Here is a 27,492-nt window from a genome sequence, read left to right as displayed (position 1 = left end):
TGTCCATCGTGTAATGGTTAACATTATGTGGGATGAAGTTTGTCATGCTGCAGTCAGGGACTGGTGTATCAAAGTACTTAGTGCATGTAAATTGCTCCTCCCATCTCTGCAAAGGTTTCTGCAAATGTTTGCCTTGCCTTCTTTGTTGATAGAGAACAATTTAAAGGTGTAAACTCAAAGAAAAGAGCTAAGAGGGCTGATGTAGAGACTACGCTACTCTTCTTTGAAGATAAGACATAACTGTGTGCCTCTTATGGCTTGTTTTGATCTGCAGTCTGTCTAACAGTGATGCCTAGACCCACACTAACAGAAGAGAAAGTGCTTTAATGGGTAACATTTCAGTGGTGCATAAAAAATCAAATGGAATGGCCTCTTAGTTGGGTTAGTAAATCCTTGCTTGGGTGTTTGTTTTAATTAATTCAAGTTCTAGCTACCTAAATCATAATTTAAAAACAAAGCAAAGCAAAACAAAAAATGTTCTTGTTTGTGAGGAAGAGGAGGAGAAGGAAAAGGAAGGAGAAGAAAGAGGTTTATCTATTTGCTAACAACTGACAAGGACATTCTAAATTTTTCCCAGAATCTTTAAACTGTTCTAGTTTGACAGGATTTTTTTTTTTTATTAACATCAATAGATTTGTTACTGATTTATGAACCGTTTTAACCTCTTTCTACTGCACTGCAAACATTTTCTGGTAAGGAGCTGGAAGAGATTGGGCAAAGCAGTTTGGTTTGTGGCAGCTCTCCCATCGTCCCTGGAGAGTTCCCAGGAGGACGCAGCTCCTCACCAAACTTCCCCAGAACCATCACTCTGGTCTGTGGATGGCAGCACACTTAGGGCATTTGTAAGTCATCTTTATAATACGATAAACAGAATGAGGGCCGTGAGCTCGTTCTTGCCTACTGACCTATGAAAGGGAAAGAAACGACGTGCTCACATTTTTTAAAAAAAGGAAAAGGAATAAAGTTTTCTTTATGGAAGTATTTTTTAAGCCCTTTATATTTCATCACTGGCCATACGGCTTAGAAATGATTAACTGATGTACTTTTCTTAACCAAAATTATCCTCTGACACTCCATAGAGGGCAGAGCTGCATTGATTAGAAACTGCTAGAAGGAGAAGTGCCAGTGTGTCAGCTGCAGATTCTATTGTGCCAGGGACTAGTAAACCTTTCCAGAGAGTTCCAAAACCCAAGAAAAGGGTTCTGCTAGCACTTGGCTTGCACAGCAAGGTGAGAGAAAACATTTTCTTTCACACACAAATGTCATCATTTCACATGAGCCTAGGCCTAGGGGGCTTATAATAAAATAATTTAGCCAAGACCTAAACTCTTTCCCCCACAGAGCTAAAGATCGCCATTCAAAGTTTCAAGCAATGATCAAATGCCTTCTTTACACCATACCTCTGATCTTATCTTTTCAGGAAAGAGTTAAACCAGTGAGGATTCAGGGATCCAACAGGATGCCTACAGTTTTTCTTTGTTTGATCTACATAGAGACAGACCCCAGTGAATGGAAACAAATCCTTCACTAAAAAAAAAAAAAAAAAAGCCCCACCATCCTTGCAAAGCAGAAAGAAGAGTGAAGAGTACAGTACCATCTGAGTCTCAGATTATCAAAATGTTGAAATGATTGTGTCGTGGAATATCCAAAGACATAGTAAGTGCTCTCTTAAAAATGTGGTGCATTTAGTTGCAAGGGATAGATGGAAACTGTAGGTCTTGATCCATCTTTCTGCAAACCTAAAACTACTCTAAAAAGAAATCCCAGTGTCTTCAAATAGTGTGTAGAATGATCTGAACAATGGGGGATTTTAAGTCCACTGTGTCATGGCCCTTGCAAGAAATCATCAGGGGCAAGAAGGCATGGGTGTCTGAGAAAGATAGGAGGTATCTTATTCACCCCTGCCTATTGGACTGATGATGAGGCCAGCAGAGTGCAGCCTGGCAGAGCATGAATTAGAAATACTTCCTGTCACAGATCTGGGGCAGGTCTGAATCCTAACGCAGAACTGACACTGTACTTTGAACAAAGCATTAGATAATTCAGAAATTTCTCTATAGAACATAACCCTGAACAAAGAAAATGCCAACCCATCTGGCATTACAGTCAGTGACCTTGGAGAGGTTCTCACACATTTACCTGTAACTATAGGATTTTGAGTGCAGGACTTAGCCCTGGGCAGGCCAAAGGGCAGGAGCCTAGCCAGTCTTTTCGCAGGGATGGGACTCCCATCACAGTAATGGCAGTGAATGTTTCCAGAATTCAGAGATGATTTGAGGCAATTATTTCCTGTGCTGAAGGTCAGGAAGGCTTTATAGCGATGAGGTTGGATTTCATCTTAGAAAGGAGCCCAGACCTTAGAAGCAGCCCAGAAAAGGACAGGTGGCTGCAATCATACACATATGACATTCATAGTCTTGTATGTTTATATCGAATCACACACAAAGAAATAAATGAATATATATACATATAAATCATATCTATTATTTAGAAATACTCATGGCTCAGACAAAAATTTAAAATAGTTTTGGAATGTTTAGGTCAGCTTCTCAGACCACCAGATGATGAAAACACAAATGTCTAATAATAAAAATTCAACCAGGAAATTAAAATGTTGCCACCCTAAAGATAACATCTGAGACAAGGGAAACCCAGACTACAAGGACTGAATGATTGTGTGAAAACTCAAAATGCAAATCCCATTCAGACTAACTCACACTCTCAAATGCTCTTAATTAGTAAGTAAAAAAGCTAGGTAATATGCATGAATAGGAATATGCTTACTAGTCGCTAAAAAAGTGGAAAGTTTCAAGGGTGGGGAGTGAGCACCCTGGGGGAGCCATGGCAACAAAATTATGACACAATAATGAAACTAGGATTATAAAAAACAAAAGCTTAAAACCTCGCTGGGCCTAAGCAATGTTCCTTCTAGAAGCGCTCAAAGCCAGGTGAGGTGGTGCAGACATGCATTCCCCATTTTCATGAGGTTAAGGCAGAGCAGTGTCTGCCATGAGTTCAAGGCTGGCCAGAGTTCACAGATCAAGACTTTGCCTTGAGTCCAAAGCAAACAAGAGAAAACATCAATGTCAGTGCAGCAACGAAACAACAACAAAACCAGTGGAACTGAACTTTCCAGAAAAATCTAAGCAAGAAGGAGAATGGACAGCAGAACCATAGCCCAGCCATGATCAAGAGCAAAAACACAGAGACAGTCATTTCAATGCATGGTGTAAAGAACTCTATTACGAGACTTTAAAGTGTGAATGAAATAAGTGATTTCTCAGGAAAGTATGCATAAACCAAGACAAGCTCAGAAAGAAATAGGAGGCCCAAATAAGGCAAAGTAATTATTGCAATCTACCAAACCTTGAGCCAAAACAATCTAGAGGGAAAATTTAAATCTGTACAGGATCACTTTCCAAAGTTCAACAGAAAAACCTGCCCATTCCAAACAGCTCTGTAAGTTCTGCCTACATCCCAAGTTTCTCTTAAAGGTTAACTATTCACAATCAGAGGAGAACATGAAAAACATCCCCACGTATTTTTTTTTCCCAGAGTATTGGAGTCACATTATTGATCACCACAGAGGAAATCATACCCAAATTGCATGTTCTTAAATGACTACCACTTATGATTACACAAGGCCTGGGGGGGGGCAGGAACTCAGAAAGGGCTGATGGGCAGTCCTGCATCAGAGCTCACCCAGAACTGCAGTCTTTTCCCCTGATGTTTTATTCTCAGGGCCCTTGGCAGAGCTCCATTCATGCCTGCCTGCTGGCCTCAGGTCTTTACCAGGCAAGCTTTACCATGATAGCTGCTTGAGTCCTCTCACAGCATGGCAGTTGGCTACTCTCAGGACGAGGAAACGGAAAGAGAAGCCTGGGATGGTTGCAGTGGCTTTATGACCTAGGCTGAGCAATCACATATATCATTCATTAACGGGCAATCATTTGGTCCAATCCACATTCAAGGGGCAATTAAAAAAAAAAGTCTGCCTGTTTAAAGAAAGGTCTATCAAAGACTCATGGGTATATTTTAATATATTTTAATTATTCTTTAAAATTTCATACATGTATGAAAATGGATTGATTATACCCTCCCCACATCCCCATTCCAGCTCCTCCATCATGCTCCTTCCAACTTCATATTCTAGTTATTTTACAACTCCTCCCCCCATTCAGTCCAATTAGTGCCCCACACATGTGCCTGAGTGCAGGACTATTCAGGGCAGCCTGGGGAAGTACCATCCTGAAGAGCACTAAGACTGACTTCCTCTCCCCAGGGTCGGGACTTTTTGTGTCTGTCGCCTATCCCCACTGGAAGGTTGACCGGTTTGATTCTGTGCAGGCAGCCACCGCCTCTGTGAGTTCATAAGTTCGGTGACGCTGTCCATGGGACACTCTTCCACAGCAGTCCTCCCCAACCTCTGCCACTCATTCTGTCCCCTCTTACATGATAGAGTGTGATATGGACGGCCCATTTGTGGCTGAGCACTCCGTGGTCACTTATTCTCTGCATTTTTATCAAATGTGAGTCTCTAAATTAACCATTGCCCACTGGAAAGAGAAAAGAAAAGCAAAAGCTTCTCTGATGAAGACAGAACGATGAGGATGAAATCATGGATATGTTTTCAAACTTCAGCACAGCCTGACCTATCTGCCCACTGACTGCAATTATCTACCTTTCTCCTACATGCAAAACATATTCATATCCACCCTACTCCACCATCTATTCTTTACAAGATCAGCGAGTGATCCAGGCCGTTTTCCTACAAGTTGGGTTCCCATGGAAGGAGGCTCCTTGGATGTAACTTTAAGCACATCTCAACCACCCTTTCTCTTGACAGGAGACCTATGTGGCAACACGTGCAAAGTGCAATAGGCAGAATGGAGCTAAAACCATTCCTATAATACTCTTATTCAGAAGGAACAGTATCCATGTTCAAATCTATCCAGGCAAGCTGTGGCTTTCTTGTGTGGGACCCAGTGTAACATGCTGTCCACTTCCTGGCTGGTGGTAGGGTTTGGTGGGTCTGAGAGCCTCTCTTCCCCCTTTTTCTATTGTCTCACTCCTCTTCATTTCATGCTAGTGACATTTATGTCATGTATTTCTCTTTAAATGTTTGTGGGTCTCCTACCATCTTATTGAAGATAAGGTTTGTTAGGCCAAAATCACAGTGACAGTTATTTCTAAAGTAAAACCTCTATTTGGGTTTCTGCTAAGAGACAGCTCCCTTGAGTTTCTCGAGACTTCTCTTACTGCAGTGACCCAGGTTTTGTGACATTGTTCTGTCTTTTTCACAGCTAAACAAAAGACTGACCCAACCCTGATAAGTAGGTCCTCTGCTGCCCACCCTTCTGCAATCAGACAGTTCTGTTCGTTTTGTCCCATGAAAGCTAGAATAGTATGGACTCTGGACTAACCAATGATCCTCTCACTGACAGATGCCACCCAGGCCTCAGCTCTGTGTTCTCTTCCCTGGAGAGCCGGTCTATTAATATGGTCTGAAGACACAGCTTGCTGCCTTCCCAAGAGTTCTGTGTTCACGCTGGGCAGAGAGTGCACTTAATGATCCAGCGAGTCTCAGGAGGCTGTGCAGGAAGGAAGATCAGAGACCAGGGAACTCTGGGAAGCCTCTCTGCCTCTGTGTGGCTCAGCATGAATTGGGTTCAGCATCCCTGAGCTGTTGAGGAATGCTTCTCGCTATATATGGGGTAGCTCTCACTGCAGCTTCTGAGGAGCTCCTGTCTTGGAGGCCATGGTTCCACATGGCCTGCCATGTGGATAGAGAGATGGACCTGATGGGCTATGCAGAGGTCCTGCAAAAGAGTTGGGAGCCACATCTCTGATAGTGGTAGTATTCACAGGCCCTGGCTGGCACTGACCAGAATGGCTGTCCTCTTTAAATACCAGGGTTGGACTCTCCATGGCTCTGTTCAGCCTGCTTTTGCATAGCCAGTTGTCATCTGTTCAGGCCTGGAAGCATGGCTCTCAGCAATGCCCTGGGATGGACAAAGGGGAAGGACTTGAGGTTGGATCACAGCTTGATTTATGAAATGAAAGGCCCTGGATCATGGAGGCTAGAATGTGGCCATGGATTTGAGCAGCATCTGTCTAGGCAGGGCGACTCTCAACACAGATGCACTTTAGAGTTTAGATTTCACTTCTGAGGACCTTGATATCTCTGAAAATCTTGGAGAAAGGCTTACTTGGGTTTTTCCAAAGTTGTTAGGCTCATGTAAGGGCCACATGTTAGGGTTTGATTGACTGAGACAGAGTCTTGCTGCAGAGCTACAGGTGTCCCTACACTTACTATGTGTGCCTTACACTCAGCATCTTCCTGCCTCGGCCTCACAAATACTGAGATCATAGGTATGCACCACTGCCTCTGACTGGTGACAATGTTTCTGGCTGATTACGTTTTTTGAGGGGATAGTGTTTAATCCTGTTGGTATATTGCTTGCACATGGAACCAACTAAGAGTCATGCTTCTTCTTTTGAGGGTATCTCCAGGAAGGATTAATGAAGGGGAGAAGAGCCTCTCCTGGAAGCAGTGTTACCCATTGCCTTCGCTTCATGCTGCTGAGTGTATCTATCCCATCGTTGTTCACAGCCATGGAAACACAGCTCCTTCAGGCTTCCGGTGTGGACGGAAGATCGGCAGCTCTCCACCAATCCTTCAGGCCTTCAGCACTGGATTGGACTGCTCAGGCATCCACCTGCATGGACAGTCTGTGTAGCCACTGGGTTCCTGGCTTCTCAGCATGCAAATGACCATTGCTGGACTTCTCAGTCCTATTGTGTAAATCAATTTAATAAACCTCTTTTTACAATATCTATTTATTCTATCTGTTTTGTTCTTCTAAAGGGCCCTGACTAATAAAGAGAGTCTGTTTTATTGTTGTTGCTGAAAATTGCTGAAGAACAATGGTTTCTGCTGCTTTTTTTCCCCCCTCATAATTTAGCACAAGGGCTTAGCCATTCAAACCATGTGTTGGCTAGTTTTCTGCTTGCTGTTCAGAGAATCAGCATCTCCTCTGTGAACTTCACCAATACAGAGTGAGGGACGGTGTGTGTGTGTGTGTGTGTGTGTGTGTGTGTGTGTAGGGTAGGTTGCTATCCATTTCAGAGCCATTCTCTGAGTTCTGGGGAGGGGATGGGTGCCATGGTCCCTGTTGGCCATTCCCCAGAGCATCTAGTGAAACATCTCAGGAGGAACAGTGCTTGGGGCTCTGGCACGCCTAGACAGACATGCATTCCTGCTACATTGCTTATGATTTTGAGTCTCCACTGGGGATCAGTGTGCCTGTGTAAAATATGGCCTCCCCTGTGGGTATGTCAGCAGGGACCTCAGCTGATAGGACTACATTCTCAGTGTGCACTATAACTCACTAATGGTGAAGAAGACCTCGTGGGCCTCTGGTATTTCAGTACTGTGCAGGACAGTTGTCCACATACTTTGGGGAACTCACTCATGTGCTCAGAGCTCTCAAGGTAAGTGGGGGTAACCATGGAATTTCAGAGGTCTTGCATCCACGTCCCATCTCAGGGAATAGCAGCCCCACCCCTGACATCTTGCAAAGATAGGCTCTTTCCTTACAGCCAAGCCTTTTCCTTAAAAAAACATACCCACCAGCATAAGGCTGAAGGTAACCAGTCACTTCCAATTACGCTGCCCCGTCACTGAACGGTCTTTGTCAGGTAGAGAGACGAGCAGTGGAGGTAAGGCTGCTCTATGGAGAAAACTGTTTCTTTTGTGTGACTCTGACCTGGAGAATAAGGAGCCATTTCCAGGAAGACACGTAATGATGGGTTAGCAAGCTCTGTCAGAGCTTAGCCACGACTGGCCTCCCTTGAGGGAGGCTGCCATTTTTCCATCAGCCTCCTACCAGCTCCCATCCATGAGAAAGCTGTTTTCTTGCTTGAGGAGCCTCTCCTCCTGACAAGGGCAGCCTGAACTAAGGACTGTCTCAAAAAGAAAAGGAGAAAGGAGATAAGAAGGAGCAGAGGAGGAGGAAGAAGAAGAAGAAACCAAGCTCATTAGGATATTCTGAGTCAAATATCTGCATGCACCAGGTAAGTCACAAAGCTAGAATTCTGACTACTTCCAGGTTCCAAAGATGGGGTCATGGCCGCTGCACCACAAGGAGGGACTTCGAGATTACTATCCTCAGCGCCTAGAGAAAGAAGCATGTGTTGTACAAATGAGCACAGCCAGGTCCAGCCACATGATAGATGCTGAGAGGACTTAGGCAGTATATATGCTCTGAACATCATGAGATGCCTGCCTGAGCTTGCCAACAGCCTGCAAAATGTCACAGCCACATGCCACTCAAACTTTCCAGGACTTGCACCCCCTGCATGAAGGGAGAAGGAAATATGTTGTTCCTCTTCTATACCCATGACAGTTATGAGACTCCAACGAGATAATCGATGTGCTAGGTATTTTGGAAAGTAAAAAGATTCATGATAAAAATAAATATTCTTTTTTTGACACAATAATAACTTGCCAACGTTATGATTTTCTTGGCTCACTGCTAAGTAGTTCCAGGAAGCTGATGAGAGTAATTTAAGGTTTTGTTAGGATTTTTCTACCTTTCAACCACCGCCCCCAACCCTACCCCTAACCCCCGCATTCAAGATGGCATCTCTTCTACCACCAAAGAAATCTTTCAGTGGGAACAAGTATGGGACAGGGTGAGAATTAGTCTTTCAAGAAAAGCAAGCCTAGGCGCTTGGTGGGGGCAGCAGACCACAGGCTGCTTGGGATGTGTGAATCAGGTGAGGGCTATGCTCGGTGTTCCTTTTGCTCCTTCATTCTCTCCCTCCCTTCTCTTTTTTCTTTTGTCTAACTTCCCATCTTTCCTGCCTTCTTACATTTCTGCTGGCCCTAGTTTCTTCTTGACAGATTGGTTTGTGATGAGATCCCAAAGACAATTGTCAGCACTGATGTTAGAAGCCTAGTGATCTTGCTGGACAGGCACTTGCCCTGAAGTGGCTTCCTGGGTCCCTGTTACCATTTTCACACCTGCCTGAACTGGGGTCTGGATCATGTGGGGTTAGTTCTTATAACATAATTGCAAAGTGCTTTCATGAAAACTGCTTCCTTTCATGCTTCAAATACCTTAGGGCAAACATGGGTGGTGAGGGTGGAAGTTGTGGTTAGGATGATGATGCCCTTGGTGTTGGTGATGGTGGTGGTTGTACTCAGTATGGTAGAGGTAATGGTAGTGGTGATAATGGTGGTTGTGAAGATGGTGACAATGATGGTGGTGGTGGTAAAGATGGTGATGGCGGCAGCAGTAGAGATAAGAATAGTGTTAGGGGTAAGAATGGTGCTTGGGGTAAAGATGGTAATTGTGACGGAGGTAAGGATGGTGATGAGAGTAACTATAGTAATGATGATGGTATTGGAGGTGAGGCTGGGGATGGAGGTAACAGTGGTAATGATGATGGTCACAGTAGTGATGACAGTGGTGATGGCAATGATAATGGTAATGGTGGAGTTACCGGTGGTGATGAAGACGGTAAAACAGTGGTAATGTTGTTGACAGCAACCTTTTTCTCCTTCTAGTTACTTCTTCCTGATCAACCCTCCCAACCTTCTCCTCCCACGGGGCAACTAGAGTCAAAGTACATTCCTGCCACCACCACCACCATAACCATGACCATTCTTTTGAGTTCACTTTTCTCAAAGACTGGCTTATCATCAGTCAGCCTGTTTGAAATCAGATGCAGTGAAGACTCCCATTTAATTCCTTGCCTCTACCCCAGCCTTATTGACCTGCTGGAAGAAAGTGCTGTTTAAATGTAGACAGAACCTTTCCGTATCTCCTTCCCTCCTTCCTTCCTTCCTTCCTTCCTTCCTTCCTTCCTTCCTTCCTTCCTTCTCTCTCTCTCTCTCTTTCTCTCTCTCTCTCTCTCTCTCTCTCTCTCTCTCTCTCTCACACACACACACACAATGTGGTCATTTATATAAAAGTTATAAAGGGACTGATATTATACTCAGGATGGGTACTCAGACTGTTAATAGCCACATGATGTGGCAACGCATGGCAGAGAGAACCTATGATATCAGTAATCATCTTTGGCAGTTGTAGCCTTGGTTCATGCTAACACACTACAGGAAGCAGCTGTAGCCGGAAGAGGAGGTGACTCTGTGGGTAAGGCGCTTTCTGTGCAAGCATGGGGATATGAGTTCCATTCTCTGGAACCATGCTAAAATAAATAAATTAGAAAGAGAGAGAGGGAGAGAGAGAGAGAGAGAGAGAGAGAGAGAGAGAGAGAGAGAGAGAGAAAGGAAGGAAGGAAGGAAGGAAGGAAGAAAGAAAGAAAGAAAGAAAGAAAGAAAGAAAGAAAGAAAGAAAGAAAGAAAGAAAGAAAGAAAGCTGCTGAGCCTGGTGCGCATACCTATAGCTCCAGCACTGGGCAGGTGGAGACAAATAGGTCCTGGGGCTTGCTGGCCAGGCAGTGTCACTGAAACCACAAGCTCCAGATTTAGCGAACAATCCTGTCTCAAAGAAATGAGATGAAAAGGAATAGAGGAGGACAACAAATGGGTCTTTCTTAAATATATGTACACACTCAAGTGTGCACACCAAGTTGCTGCAGCCTGGCATCCAAAACAAAGTTGCTTTGTTGTCCGGGTAGAGAAAAGGAAGAAGGCAGCCTGGCATCCAACCTGTTGGATATTACTTCAGAGTGAGTTGTGCAGAACATGTGGAAGCAAGAATGCTGAGAACCTTAAGGGAAGCAAAAGACCTGCCCATTGAACCACCCATTTCTAACCCAACATGAGTTCTTTTTTTTTTTAAAGATTTATTTACTATTTATATATATTCTGCCTGCACCAGATCTGATTACAGATGATTATGAGCCACCATGTGGTTGCTGGGAATTGAACTCGGGACCTTTAGGAAGAAAGGCCAGTTCTCTTAACCTCTGAGCCATCTCCCCAGCCCACCAACATGAGTTCTAAAGACACTTTCAAATGGAAAGCCAGCTGTGTGACCTTGGCAAATTGCATGGCCATTTTGTGCCTTGAGCTTTCAAATACTGTGATGGATGAAGAAATAAAGTTGAGGACACTGCTAGGAATGTGAATCCCAGGAGTCTTTCCTTAGAGAATATTCTGGAATCTGTTTTCCACTTTTTAACACCACAAGCCTCTTCTGGCCGTGGACCACATTTCCTTTCACCTCCAACCACAGAAAATAGTGGAAGACTCAAACGTGAAGATGTCTAAGGAGGGGCCCTTGTCTAAGTTAGGGATTCAAAAACAGCAGAGGCCAGGCTCTGAGGCCCCATTCAGTCATGTTGCCACATCCTTGACTCTGAGTTGTGGAACCCTGGGCCAGGAATCAGGACTCTCCATCACTTCTGTGCATATCTGTCACAGCCAGGATGTCCCAGGCACCTGGAGATCACACTGGACCAGCCACCTGGATTTGCATTCCATTCCCAGCATTCTTTCTTCAAGGGAGTCCACATCCAAGGCTATAAAAGTGTGATCCAACTTCTTCTGCCCACTGGGCTTCTGAGCACTTGCAAGCCAGCCAAACCAAAGAAACTGTGCAGTCTTTATTCCAGGGCTAAAGTAATAGGACGATCCTATCGAAAACCACTCATTTCACTAACACTTCTGAAATACAGGGGCTGGGAGGGGGGTGTTCTGCCGTAGCCACGCCATTATAATTGCTTTGCTTTTATGAAGTTTGCTTTTCATGTGAAAGCGCCTCCGCCAGGCAGTGAAAGCCTGCAGATGTTGTCTGTATACCGTGCTGAGAAACCAAAAATATTCAGCTGTTTAAAAATAACTCTGCCTTTTGCAGGTAGCTCCTTATTCAATATTAAGTGTCCTCCTCTCCAACAAGAGTGTGCATAATGCTAAATTAACTGTTAACAAGTATTTTTAAATAGCCTAATTTATGCTAATTCAAAAATATTCCGTTCCCAAACTGATTATTTTGCCTCCCAAATTGTTGCACCTTTCCATTAGCAGCCAAGGAGGCTGGATCCTGTGAGCCAGCTGCTTCCTGGGTGGCTTTCAGGATTCTGGTGTTGTCTGTGGGTGATTTTCACTGTGGCTACTGCGTGGCTCACTTTGGAAGCCCAGGACAGCAATGAATTTCATAGTGAATTGTGGATATGAACTGGTGGAGCTACTAGGGAAAAGGAATGCTGCCAGTGTGGTAGAGGCAAGACTGGGAGCATTATATTTTTTATGGTCAGGGCGCCCCTGGGCATTCTCTTTCTCTTGCTCCACATCCCATCCCCATCAGGAACACCCCGATCCCACTGGTAGGGAAAACCCCAAAGCCAGCTTGCACCTCTGGGTTTCTCCTTTTGCTTCCTTTGAGGGGTAGATGCCGGCTTCATCTAGTGATGGTGGTGATGCTGAAGACCTCATGGTCCATCCTTCCATTTCCTTGTTATTGTTATTCCTTCTACTTATCCTTCCCCTGGGTGGTGGTCATTCTTCTTCCTGCTTTTGAATTGACATCTAAGCTCTCTCATGGACAGTAGGCTCCCCCAGACCTTGTCCAACTAAGTCTCTGCCTTTCATGCCCCGCTCACCTCTTCCTTCTGCTTCTGAGTTATTCCCAGTTCATTTCCAGTCAGACAGCCCTGGATTCTTAGTACCTTTCACAGCAGCTCAAGGCTCTGTTCAAACACTGCAGCTTCAAGGAGCCGAACTCACCTTCCTTCTCACCCGTCTGAGGACCACGGAGTTTTATGATTTCTGGGTTTTATATGGACTAGTCTCCCTTGAGCATCACTTGCTCTCTCCCGGAGGAATTTCAGAGATGATGTTAGCTCTGCCCACAGCAGGACAGGAGACTGAAAAGGGCCCGACCTGGCAAAAGCCCTAGAAACATTTCAGAGACAGAAAAGGACCTCTTGATCCTGACTTCATAAGCTCAGGAAGGGACTCACTTTTGCTCCTTGGTGTTCTGAGTAGAGACTTTACTGCTAAGGGAGGTGGCAGTGGTGGCTTTTTATCTGTGGTTCCAATGACACTGAATCAGAGGGATGCTCTAAGGAAACTTGTTTGTGGAGGTAGTTAGACTTTCTTAAAGAAGTTGTTGAATATCACATCAAATTTCCTGACTGGAAAGATATTTCCATCCTTCAAGGGTGATACTCTGTGGTAGGACACCTTATGTTGCCCTCCCCGAATCATTTGACATAAGATGTCTGCTGGGAACCACACTAGCCCTCTTGCTGTGGAGTGATTTTTCTTCAAATGTTTGTTTGTTTGGTTGGTTGGTTGTTTTTTTTTTTTTTTTTTTCAGAGCCTCAGTGTGAACATTAAAGCCAAGAATTAAATGTGGACAGCATTGGCTTGGGCACTTTTCATTTCCCTGTGACCAAACACCTGACAAGAAGCAACTTAAGATAGGAGCACACGAGGAGAAAGAAGAAAAGAAAATTAAAGACAAGAGAGGAGAGGAAAGAAGTCAGAGAGAAAAAGAGAGCGAGAGGAGGAGCAAGTGACAAAGAGTAGAGATAGAGAAGAGACGAGAGGAAAATAGAAAAAAAGAGGCAGAGGAGAGTGGAGAAGGAAAACGAAGAGAAGGGAGAGAGGGTGTACAAGGAAGAAAGTGGGAGAGAAAGAGGACAAAGAAGATAGGTGAGGGGAAAGAAGATGAAAGCGAGGAGAAGGAATAGAGTAAAGAAGGGAATGGAGAGAGGAAAGGAAGAAAGCGAGAGGAATGGGGAGAAGGTAGGAAGAGAAAGAAAAAAGAAAGGGGGAAACATAAGAGAAGAGAAGGAGGAAAGGGAGGGGGAGACAGGAAAGAAAGGAGAGAAATGAGAGAGGAGACAGAGAGATTGAAATGGGAAGAATGGAGGGAAAGAAGGAGAGGAGATATAAGCAGGAAGAGAGAGAGAGGGAGGGAGAGATTGATTTAGGTTAGGAAATTGCTCATATCCTGGTGAGTTCAGACTTGCAATGGGCAACTGGCACAAAATCAGGCGGGAGATGACTGGTCTTTGGGCCGAAATGTTTTTCTCCAGAAAACTGTTTTCCTCTTAAGGCCTTAGACTGATTTGCTGAGGTCCTCCCACATATCAAGAGACTTTACTAAAAGTCAATTGATTATAGATGTGTATCCTACCTACGGTCACCTTCCTGGCAACACCCACACTCGGGGTGAGTAATGGGTTAGACTCCCTCCGATGGACATGGTGGGCTGTGTCTGGAATCTCAGGAACCAGAGGCTGATTTGAGGCAGGAGCTCAAATTTGTCTTGAGCTCTACATCAGCCCAGGCTACCTCTCAAGGCCCTGTCTCAACAAACAAAACAAACTCAATAAAACTCAACCAAACAAGAAAGACTATATCATATTTTGGCTGTCTGGGGCTAAAAGAAATTTCATGAATTCATCAAAATGAGCTTTATCCTGAGCTACTGCCACCCCCTTTCAGGCTTAGGACAATAATTTAGGCCCTACAGTAAGTAGCAGCGACAGCAGATGTGTAGGTGAGAGGTCAACAGGGTCTGCCAAGTTTAGGACACAGGTCAAAGGGTTAGAGACACCCAGGTCTTCAGAGCATTCCAAGAAGACAGTAGGTGAAATAGTTCTAAAAGGCATTTCGAGAAGACAGAGGGGAAAGTTACCAACAGACTTTCTTTTTTAAGAAAAAAAGGACACTAAAGCAATTAAATATAGAACTAAAAAGCAAAGGTTGAAAGGCATTAAACCCACAAAGACTCCCATGAACACGACCTGTGAAGCCCAGAGCCATAGAGGAATCCAGAGCAGAAGATAATACAATCTGTAAAGAATTAAAGAGATCAAATCTTTACATGAAAGAATAATCTTAAAATTGATTTTTAAATAATTTCTTTAGATACTAGGAGGCAATCTTCAGGCACCGAGGGTGGTTTTTAAATAGGAAAAAAAAAAAGATTTTTCCATTTATAGGATAAGGCTTATATACTACCCTCTTTGAATAAAGATGTGGGGAAAACGCATTTTAAATTGGGTAGTTGAAAGTAAAGGTGGACTTTTAATAGGCCAGAGAGCATTCTGGAGGGCCAAGGAAATAAAACCAAAGTTTAAGTAACTCTGTGCAAACTAAATTGGCCTTGAACTTCCTAACAACCAAAGTAAAAAACAACACAAGAGACCATTCACCTTCCAGTTTTAGAGTTTTCATTCACATTGATCCAATAAGGTATCCCAGAAGGTGGAAGATGAATCTTGTTGAACAAAAGAGTCTTCTTATTAAATAGAAAAGCATATGTATTTTGTAAATTACACAAATAGCACCTGATGGTTAGTAATCCTGTCACCTTCACAGGATCCTGAGCCACCCAAGAGACAACACTCTGGGCATGGCTATAAGGTATTTATCCTCTGGGTTGGGTTCATTGAAATGGGAAGATCCACTCCAAAGGTGGACAGCACCACTTTGTGGGCTGGAACACTAAAGCGAATAAAAAGGAGACCATGAGCGTTCATTTCTCTGTGCTCCTGGGAGCCAGGAAACCATGGACACAGCAGGGAATCTCTCCTCGATTAGGGCTTTGGTCTATAAGACAAGCGCTATGATTTTAGTTTGGACTGTTCCATGCCCATACATCATCCTAGGTCTCTAGACTTTGGTACCATGGAAATATGGTAACTGAGTTGGGGCCAAGTCAGATGCACTCCAATGGCTACAGAGTATCTCCTCTTCAAAGGAGATATTGGGGGCTCTGGGCCCTCCCCTCTCTCTTCCTTCTTAGCATCGAGCTGTGAAGTGAATGGGTCTCCTTCCTCCACTCCTGCCACAATGCACCATGTTGCCACAGGCCCAAATTTTCACGGTTTATTGGTATTGGGATGAAACCTCAACTGTGAGCACAAATAGAGCTTCCCTGTATTGAGGTTCATTTACTTCAGATATTTCTTACAGGAACAGAAGGCTGACACTGGGAGGAAATTGTGAGATCCATCCCCCATACTTGCGAATATATAACTATATTAAGGTGGTTCTGTGACATGGTAGCGGTCTCCCTTCCTTCCTAGGTAACTGTGCTATGTTCTCCATGTATTTCCCAGCATGGGGTATGTATCTCTGGAAGGTATAGTGGTTTAAATAAGCATGTCCTCCGTAGGCTCAGGTATTTGAACACTTGGCTTCCAGTTGGTGACACTGTTTGGGAAGGCTTAGGGGGTGTGACCTTTCTGGAGGAAGTATGTCACTGGAGGCAGGCTTTGAGAGTTTAAAGCTTTGCAATTCTTTCAGTTCACTCTCTCTGTTTTGTGCCTGAGGTGGAAGATGTGAGCTCCCAGCTTCCTGCTCCAGCTGCCATGTCTGCCACTTGAAAGAGAACCTAAGGCGTTTTCTGCTAGTGGAAAGCAACTAAAATAAAAAGGGAAGAGCAAAGCCAGGTCAAGACCCCATTCAGCCAGCCAAGCTTCCAACTTATGAAAACTCTCCTTCTATAAATTGCCTTCATTATAATATTTCCACATAATAACAGAAAAGTAACAAATACATAGATGTAGTGGTAGGAACTCCAGCTGGGGTTGTATCACAGGAGGTTGATCTGGGATAACAGCCATGGCTGATGCCACTCCCACAGACTGGCAGTGATTCTCAGTTTTTTTTTTTTTTTGTTTGTTTGTTTTTTTGTGCTGCAAGCATGACACAGTGCAATAACACCACCGTCCTCCCATTCTCAAATGGCCCACAGCCAGTGGCTGGACTCTTGACATTTTCCCATACTGCTGTGCCAAAGCCATTTGTTTCAGGACTGTGGGTAGTGTTCTGTTTCTAACATACAGAATAGAGTATGAACACTTTATCTTGGTGAAAAAAATAAAAGCCGGTTCACAAAGAAAAGCTTCCATCTTGACAAGTATCTACAGTCTTAGAAACTGACGTGTGTGTGTGTGTGTGTGTGTGTGTGTGTGTGTGTGTGCACGTGCGCGTTCGTGTATGTGCACACACACATATATAGATGTGTACTGCTCATGAGCTTATGGGGAGGCAAGAAGATATCAAGTGTCCTACTCTATCATGTTCTTCCCCATTTGCTTGAGTTGGAGAGGAGGGGCCTCTCACTGAACCAAGAGCTGGCCAGCAGTCAACTATCCCCAATGATCCTCTTGCCTCTGCCCTCCATAGTGCTAGGGTTATAGGGACACATAGTCACACATGTATTTTTTTATCTGCGTGTTAAGAGATTCATGTTTGTGTAGAAGGTGCTCTTACCTACTGAGGCCTCTCTCTAGTCCTCTGTATACTTTGAAGTTGTAAGATGTAACAGGACAACTACTACAAATGACAATTGCCCCCGGGGGCATCTTAGCTTCTGCAGAGGCCTCCTCCGGGCTAGTGAGGGTGGACACGCAAGCACTTTCTTATGGACGGAGCATTTTTTTTTTGCAAAGGAGGGAGATGAGAGCCCTTCACACTGCAAGGAGGGCCCACTATCACCCAACTTCTGGTGTGGTAGGTCCTGGAGAAGGCTCTCAAGCATCCAGGCTTCCCAAGACAAATCACACGCCTCATGACAAAGTCCTCTCTCAAAACAGCAGCAACAGAGGCAGGAGAGAAAGTGGCCTCAGCAACGCCCAGCCGGAGAGGAGTGAGAAGCAGCTGGAAGAACTCAGGTCCAGCGGGAAGAATAAAGTATGGGAGTGTGCAGGTCTGGTGTGGACTATGAGGACATGTACACACTCAAGTGGATGTGGGCATTTTGTACCTGGGCTCCAATTCAGAGGCAATGAAATGGGATGATTCAAAATTTTAAGTATAAGCATATATATTTAGAAGGCATTTTGACATATGGACAGCATAGCCATTTAGCAAAATAACAATAGTAGGTTTTATGCTTGGGCTTGCGACCTCCCCAGCCATGGGCTTTGGACTAGAAAGCATTTAGGCTTATCCCGATAAACCTGGGCTGCTCTCACCCTTGGTCAGAGAAGCTTCTTTTTGCAGTTGACAGCAGTCAGTTCAGAGACACGTATCGGATCAAAGTGCTAAGAATAAAAGGCTGAGTGGTCAGCCCTACGTGGAGCATTTACATTAGCTTCCCAGTGACCAAAGGAAGGCTTAGGTGACATCACGGAAGAGGCGGCAGAAAGAAAGTAAGAGCGGAAGGAAGTGAGGGTGAAATGGGTCTGAAATGCTGTCTTCTGGAGGTGATATAGCTTTTGCAGTCATGAGTTAGTTCACAGCAGCTTTAGTTACTGGCACAAGTTCAAACCACTTAAAATCCTGACCTGACTGGGGTAGATGATCTCCAGGTGCCACCCTTATTGAAGAGCTACTGGGGGGGGGGGTGGATAATTATTTTTTTGAGGGTGTGGCCACTGCTAGGTTTCCCATGGTCCAGTTAATGGCCTTACAGCCATGCACATATCACCAGACTTAGTGTGTTATTAAAAAAGAAAAAAAGATGTTATGTTGAGCTATGACGTGTTGGGAGAATATGTATGGGGGACTTGGAGGGACAGGAGGAGCAGATACAGTTATATTTCACTGCATACATGAGATTATTAAAAATAAGAATTAAAGAACAATTATGTTTAAGGGCTGAGGAGATGGTTCAGTTGGAAGAGCACCACACAAACAGGAGGACCTGGCCTTGAGCCCGGGGACTCATACACAAAACGCGGAGGGCAATGATAGGCACTTATAATTCCAGTTCTGGGGAGGCAGAGACAAGTAGATCACTGAGAGCTGCTGGCCAGCCAGTCCAGCTTAATCCTTATAAGGCTACTGCTTACCTTTTCAAAGGGGTTGGCCTCACGCTAGGGTTGAGGTTCATGAGAGATCCTGCCTCCAAACACATGAATAGCAGCTGAGTAAGAAACACAGGGTTTGCTTCTAACACCTACATTCACGCAGACATGTGCACCTTTGTGCACAAACACATACACACACTCTCTCTCTCTCACACACACAACACACAATTATGTCTGAGAAAGATAGGTGGGTACATACATAAATGTGTATTTTTGTTTAAGAAAGTAGCATCGATATTTTATGTTAAATGATGAAAAGGGCCAGAAACTAGGAGTTCTTTTTAAATAACATTTATTTTTCATTTGTCAGTGATTAACTTTGAAATCTTCTAGCACAAACAGTATCATGATCATAGTGAATAAAAAAATATAGATGATCAAATAAAAATATTAGGTTATACAAAGTTAGTTGTTGTTGTTGTTTTAATCACTGTCCACCAACAGTTTTCAGGACCTTTGGAATCTGGAAAACAATTTAATTTGTGGGATTTCAAAAACAAATATTCCCAGCAGTCAAACATGAAGAAGACACATTGGAGCTCATTTTCAGAGAGCCACTGGAGTAAACAAGGGCCACAGACACTCACAGGAGCTCTGAGACCCAGTGTATATACAAACTTCTGTACACAATGAGAACACGGAGAAGCCACCCAAGTAAAACGGCCTCTGGTGGTGTACGGGGTCATATTTTTTAAAAAAAGAGTGAAAATTCACCTTCCTATGCTCATATTTATTTTCCACTTGATCCAGTATTCTTAACGGTGTCTCTATGCCATATATTAGTATCTCTTTAGTAACTGAGAGATATCCCTACTTTAAATGACGTCTGTCGAGAGAAGATCGAGACCTTCTCTGAAGGGTACACTTAGTTGCTCGATGTCAGCTGAAGTGACACTCAATCCCAGAAGTCACACTGCAGACGCAGCAGGACTGGGGTTGAGTGTGAGGATCCTTACAAGGTTACTGCATAGCTTCTCATGGGGGAGGAGGGGCTGGCCTCATCCCTCCCGCCTGGCTAACTCACATCAGCCAAGCTCTCTGCAAATGAATATAAGTCATTTGGCACAAAAGGGAAAGATGTCAGGGCAAGACTGAGGCTACATGAAAGGCTGACATGCTTGAAGGCTCCAACTTAAAAAAAAAAAAATCCGGACTACGTATGACTTGGCCCCCATTCCTGCTGTGCTCTGAGATACTTAAGGCCTCTGGTCCCATGGCTAGGAAGGACTCCTTTTCCAGGAAAAGCCATCACACTAAGGTGAGGTATCCCAGGCCCAGGAGGAGGTAATCGGCAGGTACAGTAGCTGTGTAGAGGTGAAGAAAAAGGTTAGCTTCCTCAGCCTAGGGCATTCACTGCACGATCCCGGAGTCCACTGAGGTCTGCTTTCGAGTCGTCTTCGGAGGGGGAGGAGGTGGCGTTTTGCTGGGCAGTGGAGGTGGCTGTTGCTAGGAAACAGGAATATAAAGAAGCCATCATGTCACTGGTGTCCTCACAGAGAAGCACCTCATTACTTTGTTGGGGTCCTTACTTGGCATAGCAGTGGGAAATCAGTCCAAACACTTAGAATCAGAACTGACCTCTCCGTGTGACTTGGCTCCACTCTGCTTGGCTTGGAGCCAGCATGTCAGCTCCCCTACCCTGGGTTGCCCTGTCGTGCTGTGGTTTTCTGACATCTGAATCCATGTACACAGGATAGTGAGTACTCCCCGGAGAAGTGTCACTGTTTGTGGTTTTGGATTCAGGTGTCATCCACCTAGCAATGGCCCTGTGTCCAGAGGACAGGCTCTCCGGGCTGTGATGAGAGACTCCCCTGCCTTCTGAACTGACAGCCCTGGTCAGGCAGCAAGCTTTCTCCAGAAAGCAACTTTATACAATTTGTGGGTCACACAGGGCTCTCGCTGAGGCTGGAAAGCAGCCAAAACCTAGACCAGCAGAAGCTATGGCCACAGCGGTGGGTGAAGGGAACTTTATTAACAAAAGCAAGGGACCAGCTGGATTGGTTCGCAGGCAACAAAGTGCCTTGGGTCCCTGGTACATTCTCATTGAAATGCCTCTTCCCTCGTAGGCTCATGTGCTTGGACACCTTGACCCTAGCCAGCAGCACTGTTTTGGGAGACTTCTTAGCAGGCATTATGGAGATTAGAAAAGTCACTAATGGAATATATCTTCCAAAACAGAAAAGGAACCTACAGCTGTGAGGCTGACAGAAAGCCACACACCACAGCCTGTAAATGACTAAAGTGACCACTCCCGGGACTCTCATGACCATCACAGACACTGACAAGAGATGCCCAGCAGATGTACCCTTATCGCCCCAGGGCACAGAAGGTGAGCAGATGAAGAAACTGGCAGGCTAGGGGAGGTGGGAGCCCACTGCAAGCAGAAATCCCAAGGAATGTTCCAGAACTGACACGTAACGTGAGGGTAAGAGTCACAGTCTCTCAACAGAGGCTGAAGTGTGGCTGAATGTGAGAGTCTCTCACTCACTGCCACAGCTCCCTCCTGATTCTCGGACAGGTAAGTATACAATCACCCTGGTGCTGAGGTACAGAGGGAAGGAGATCGTCTATAACACTAGCCATTTTACAGAGGGAAGGGGTGGCCTTGGGACCTGGCTCCTGGCTCCATTGTGAAGTTCTTGTCACACAAGCATAAAGACATGAGTGCAGATCCCCAGAACCCATGGGGAAAAGTGGGCACAGTGACACAGGCCTATAATTCCTGTCTGAGGGACAGGAGGATTCATTGCTGTTGCTGACTGGCCAGTCTAGCCCAATCAGCAGGATTCAGGTTTAGTGAGAGACCTTTCTCAAACAATAAAATGGAGAGCAATTAAGGAAGACAACAGATGTTAAACACGCAGATGTACAAATGTCTATATGGACCTACACACACACACACACACACACACACACACACACACACACACACGCTCATAGACACCTCCCCACACCCCACACACACCCAAGGGAAAGTGAAGAGTACATCTGTAAGTCTTTTTAAGGTTAGTGTGAACTGTGAAAAGAAACACAGATTTGATGGCCTGAGACCATCCATCACAGGTGTGTTTATAGGTGAAAGCTATGGTGACCGTGACATCCAACTGAGAGTAACTACAGGTGGGCCAGCCCAGTCTGAGGAGAAGATAGCGTTAGATGCCAAAGGTGCCCTTAATACCAAGCAGAAGAATGTTGGGTTTATCACCATTGAGCAAAATGATAGCTCACATGACTGGTCATATGCGCCATTCTGAAATGAATGACAGCTTAAAACGGCAACAGCTAGAGATAGAGTCACCGACAAGCCCTGGGCCGATCGATGAGAGTGACAGGAGGCTATCGATCACCTCCCATAGCAGATAAACGATCATTATCCAAAAGCGGCTCTCAGCGCCCGTGCTGAGGGAGGCACCTGAGAAGGTGCCTTGACTAATTACGACACACTAACCACCAGCCCTGTCACCCAAACTTGAGCTCAGGCTGCAAATTAAACCAGAAACAAGTCACAAAGAGAGTTGGGTAATTAATCTAATTGAATTTGCACCCGCTTTATAAACTGAACTGCAGCTAGGGCATGTCGGTCATTCACTTAATCACAGGTGGCACTGACAATTCAGGACGATGGATCTGTCACCTCTGCATAGATGCATAAAAAAACAAAAAACAAAAAAACAAAAAACTGAACTTGTTCACGCTTCCAAGTTCAGTTTTTGAATTATAGTTATTTTAAGTTTTCTAATAAAATAACGATATAACTGACTATATAGGATGTGGTGCCCTAAGGAAGTGGGGGTTCCTCTCCTTCAGGTTCCCTGGGTCTCCCTTTGTGCTGGAGAGGTTAAGTCTACATTTCAGTAGCTGTCTAAGACCTCTAGCCTCATGGAACAAACCCTTCTCCAGGGCCAGCTTCCCAGCTGAGAGCTTTAGGGGGACCTTTTCCTACATAGATGACACTTTGGCTTTAGAAGAGCCACCTGTCCCTTGCTTGTCAGAGAAAAAGGTCCTACAGTGTGTTTAGTCTCCTTACAGGAACAATCAAATACACAGTTACTATGCACTCTCTTCCCTCACTGTTTTTTTTTTTTTTTTTTGGATGTGCACATGCCTGTCTGTATAGCCAGTGAGCTTCAAGGAACTTCAGGTCTCCCCAGTGCGGGGAAGACAGGTTCCTGCCAACGTGCCTGGTGTTTTACATGGGGGTCTGGTGGGTTGAACTCAGGTCCTATTACTTGTATGGCAAAGAGCTGACCTACTGAGCTACCGCCCCAGACCTCCCTTACTGCTTTCACAAGGGAAGAAGAGGTTTGCAGAGTACCCAGTAAAAAGCCTCCACAACAGAGAAAGAGAAATGGCCACGAAGAATTTATTTTTAAATTATGACTGAAGAAAGAAAAAAATCCCCATGCCTCATGGCAGCCACCAGCAAATCTCACATTATCAGGGCTCTCAGGGCCTCTGGTAGCCAGATCATTATTGAGGCTGAACAGTGCAAGATAGGACCAGCTGTACGAATATGATCTGGGGTGTTCTACTCTTCAGTCTGAGTTGAATAATGTGTCCTGGGAATGGGGACTTTGGAGTGGACATTTCAGCTTTGGCTACATAAATCTCACTTGTGCTTCCTCCCCGAGCTTACCTTTTCTACTTACTTTTGAGCTCTAAACAAAAGGATGGGCCAGGACCATAGGACCTGAGCAATGCATGACAGCAGCTGAGAGGACCCGGTACGGTGGGGCATTTGGGACCCCTCTCTACTGTTTGCATTAGCAGGCAGGCCTGAGGCTGCTCAGCAGGGAATACATTAGACATGATTAATGACTTTAAAATGGTGTCTGGCAGGGACCAGCCTGGGGACCAATGATGAAAAGGGGTTCGGGCTGGCTGCTCATGAGTACTGCCAGAAGCAGCCAGGCCAGAACCTTGAACTGCGACTGTGAATGGCACTTGAGGGCTGTTGAACCAGTGAGATACGGTATGCAGTCTCCGTACCAACGTGGAGTTTCTTCTGGGGACTCTCTGGACAGCAAGGGCCTGTGGCCACCAGGGACCTGTCAGTGTGAGCCAAGATGGTGGGACACATCACTTTAGTACAGTCAGGCAGACCTCTTGGCATCAAGGCTGCTGGCAGTATCAACAGCTCAAAGATTGGTATCCATCAGGATGACTTCAGAGCAAGGCCAGCAACTGGAATGGCTGCAGCACTGTACGGGAGGTGGGGTTGCCTGCAGCTAGGGCTAAGGTGCAGAATCATGGACTGTACACTCACGCCTCCATCCTTGCTCCTCAACTCTTCTCTCAAAATCAAATCCAGGTCCATCCTGATTTTTTTTTCTTTTTTTCTTTTTTTCCTCATGGGCCCAAGGTAAACCCACTGAGACTTGGAAGGTTGCAACCCACAGTTTAGATTCCACTTACCCGCTGTGGGGGAGGAGGAGGAGGTGGAGATGTGGGTGAGACCATCAAATCCTGGTTTTCCATCAGATTTCCGTAATCTGCCATGTTGCCTTTGAGAGGCAGAGGAGGCGGGATATCGGTCACATCCATCCCTGTCATGCCATTCAGCTCCAGACCTAGAGAATGGCCAAATAATTATAGTGTTACCAAAAAGTCTCCAGGGCTTGAAGGCTCTGGGCTCTACCTGTCTCCCACTCCACAGAAACATTTGCCAAAATAACACAGGAGAGGACAGAGCAGTGAAGAATACAAAGAGGGGAGTCTTTTCTCGTGGAATGATCTAGAAAGGAGCTTAAAGCAACATATCAACTCACTGTGTAAACACTACTGCCTGTGAGCCTCCATCTCCTTGGTGGCACCCACATAGTTGATGTGTCAAGGGCTGTGGACAGCGGCCACTTTGAAAGTCTGGCTGGCTTTATGGTCAGTCTGCCACAGTTGCCACTGGGAGAACTCACTGGGTAAAGGGCACAGCCAGCTGCTACCTCACACAGTTCACTCACCAGGGCAGTCCTATGACTGCTGGATAGATAGGGGTCGGCAGTTACTTTCCAAAGCCAAAGAGATGAGCAACGGGCTGTTAAACAGAGGGAAGACCGCAAAGGTAGGCTAATTTAATGAGCCTTCGCTGATACTCTCTGAAAAAATGTTTTATTCACTGATAGGTGTGTTTTTGGAGTTATGTCAGGGCAGATCAGCAGTGAACGCAGACACCTTGGTATAGAGCTGGGAGAACAGTGGTCCTCAGGAGTGGCACTTGGGGACCTGTGTCACTTCAGGAAGGCAGATGTGATCTAACACTCGTCATTTAATCCTCCTTTAGCGTGCGGGCCTGTGGTGGCTACAGGCTGACAGTGCTGTATAGACATCTGCCATCCCTGGTAGAAATTTCTATGCATTAAGCAACGACTATCTGTCATGAGACACAGAGCCCCACGGTCCCAGAATACATTGCTCCCTGTGGCTCTCAAGACTCCTTCTGAGGCAGGGGTTCTGGTCCTGGATTGGGTCGTGCACTCTCTATTTGCTGAGTTCAGGAACTGAAGATGGGTTTCTGTGTGAGATGCTGAAGTTTAGATGTCCCAGCTCAACCAGAGGGATTTCCTCCAGATGACAGGTGCCCCTCTAACTTTTGGTCTGCTGCTGGGGTCCTGAGGAAAGTGCCATGGTCAAGGGGACCTTAGGGATTAGCATCTTAAGTTCCACTTACTGTGCTGAATGCTGAAGCTGAGCTTGGCTCTTGGTGTGACTGGTGGGGGTGTCTGCTGTGAGGACGGTGATGTAGGAGACACAGAGAAGCGTCTTTCACTTCCAATGACATTGATCACCTGGCTTTTGGGTCTTTGGGGTCGCAGGGGACTTATCTGTGTTGAGGGACAGAAAGAACCAAGTTAAGATCTGTGTGGACTGACTTGAGTCTTCCCCAAATTCCTGTGCTGTAGTAACCCCAGTAGCCAAGCCTATCTGGATGTAGGGGATTTGCAAAGGACCCAGTTAAGATGATGTAAGTATGGACCCTAATCCAATAAGATTTTATAAACTAAGGGGGTTTAGACAGCATGCAAACAGGAAGAACATTAAACTAAGACAAAAGAAAATGTGGGGTATGGCTGCTACACATCAAAAGACACTAAAGATGGTTAGCCAACCCAGGAACCAGGGGAGGAAACTCTTACCACCTTAGCAGGAGGCAATCCCATTGACACCTTGATCTTGGACTTGTAGCTTTTAGAACTGGTAGAGAACACTTTCTATTGTCTGGGTTGCTCACAGAGAGTACAGTGCTTTGTTCTGGCAGCCTGTGCCCACCAACACAGAGTTTCACATGAATCATCAACCTAGCCTTTGGTGGGTGGTCTGGCCTGCAACTTGCTATGACCTTGAACTCCTAATCCTGATTGTCTCTACCTCCTGAATTACAAGTGCACATTATGTAGGGTTTATGAGTTGTTGGGGAGTGAACTTAAGGCATCATGCATGCTGGCAGGCACTCTACCCACCGAGCTATGGCTCCAGTCCTTTGTAGGCTACTTGAACTCGAAGTAAAAATGGATGGGTGCAGCTGTGAGCTATTTCTGTATCCAGGGAGAGCATCCAGGGATGCCCCCAAAGGATCAAGAATGGAACAGAAGTCTAGAGGCCTCAGCAAGAGGGCAGGAGTCCCTTTCCCCTTTGGTTAGTTTCTCCTCTGATCTATTATTATCTGGCAGGAGTTTTCTCTCTCTCTCTCTCTCTCTCTCTCTCTCTCTCTCTCTCTCTCTCTGCTGTCCTTGTGCTTCTGGGTGTACTTCACTTTTCCCAATCTGAGCCTTTTCCCCTGTTTGTAACATCAGTAAATTTAATTTATATATTTCTTACAATTTGGTATTAGATCTTACACATCAGGGAACACCAGCAATTACAAAATATTCTGAGGCAGGATTATTCAGAAACATTATTAACTTGACGGAAAAGCAGAAGAGGCTGTCTCTCAGCAGGCCTGGCCTTGGTGGGCCCTCGTGGGTGGGCTAAGCTGGCTTTGCAGGGAAGGGGATGGCAAGAGCCAGTGGGTCATTGTATCTACCTTAGAAAAGACCCACAAAGCCAGTCCAAACTGGAGTTATTGACACCAGAAGTGGGGGTGAAGTCCTGGGCAGGGAAGAGTCCCTGTGATAAATGAGTAGCATACAGCCTCAGCCTTCTGGTCCCCATCAGAACCATTTAGTGAAGATGGTATAAGTGCCATGCTCAAGTACTGCCCTTTCTCTGTGGAATTGGAGAGTGCCCATAGCTTTACTATGTGAGGTCAGGACTGGCTTCAAGCCCAGCTCTCTCAGGAAGATGTGCACAGGGGCGGTGAAAGAGACTGCAGCTGTCAGGAGCTTCTCTCATTCCCCCAGCACCTAACACAAAGCTTTAGGAGGGTTTCCTGGGGAAATGCAAATGGTAGCCTGGAAGCCCAGCTTTGAGAGGCTCAGCTAAAGGTTAGGAAACTGTTAATGATACAAATCAAGAAGGAAGCTGAGCTCAGCTCCAAGGGGCAGAGGGAAACCTTGGAGAGTCTGGAGAGACCAGTTTATATACGTAGGTCTATTGCATTAGCAACATCAGAGTCCTGGAAACACTAGGGGGTGCTAGAGTAAGCACATGCAGTTGCTTTTTAGCATGGCTCCTTCTCAGAGGAACCCACCAACACCTGTGCCCCCTGAAGGAGGCCTCCATGTGTATAGAGTGTCAGTGGCTGTACCATACCTCACCAGCAAGTAGAACTCTGCTGCTGCAGCCCTGGTCATTCTGAACCTCAGA

The 27,492-nt window shown here is 45.4% G+C and overlaps 1 protein-coding gene across 2 annotated transcripts in view; it reads right to left on the bottom strand.

Annotated features, from left to right (window-relative positions):
* Positions 1 to 19,034: 19,034 nt before the first annotated feature.
* Dock1 (dedicator of cytokinesis 1) overlaps positions 19,035 to 27,492 on the bottom strand; it is a 488,224-nt gene continuing 479,766 nt past the window's right edge. For both annotated transcript variants that reach the window (XM_055608813.1, XM_055608814.1), the window contains exons 50-52: positions 25,418 to 25,571; positions 24,169 to 24,323; positions 19,035 to 20,199 (exon numbers count right to left, since the gene is read on the bottom strand). In XM_055608813.1, coding sequence (XP_055464788.1) covers positions 20,104 to 20,199; positions 24,169 to 24,323; positions 25,418 to 25,571 — 405 coding nt within the window. In that variant the 3' untranslated portion in view covers positions 19,035 to 20,103. The remainder of the gene's footprint in view (positions 20,200 to 24,168; positions 24,324 to 25,417; positions 25,572 to 27,492) is intronic.

The sequence above is a fragment of the Psammomys obesus genome, unplaced genomic scaffold (assembly GCF_907164565.1).
Source record: "Psammomys obesus unplaced genomic scaffold, mPsaObe1.curated_primary_1811, whole genome shotgun sequence".
NCBI lineage: Eukaryota > Metazoa > Chordata > Mammalia > Rodentia > Muridae > Psammomys > Psammomys obesus.
Note: the sequence above shows the minus strand (reverse complement) of the source record. Positions and strands in the feature narration are given on the sequence as shown.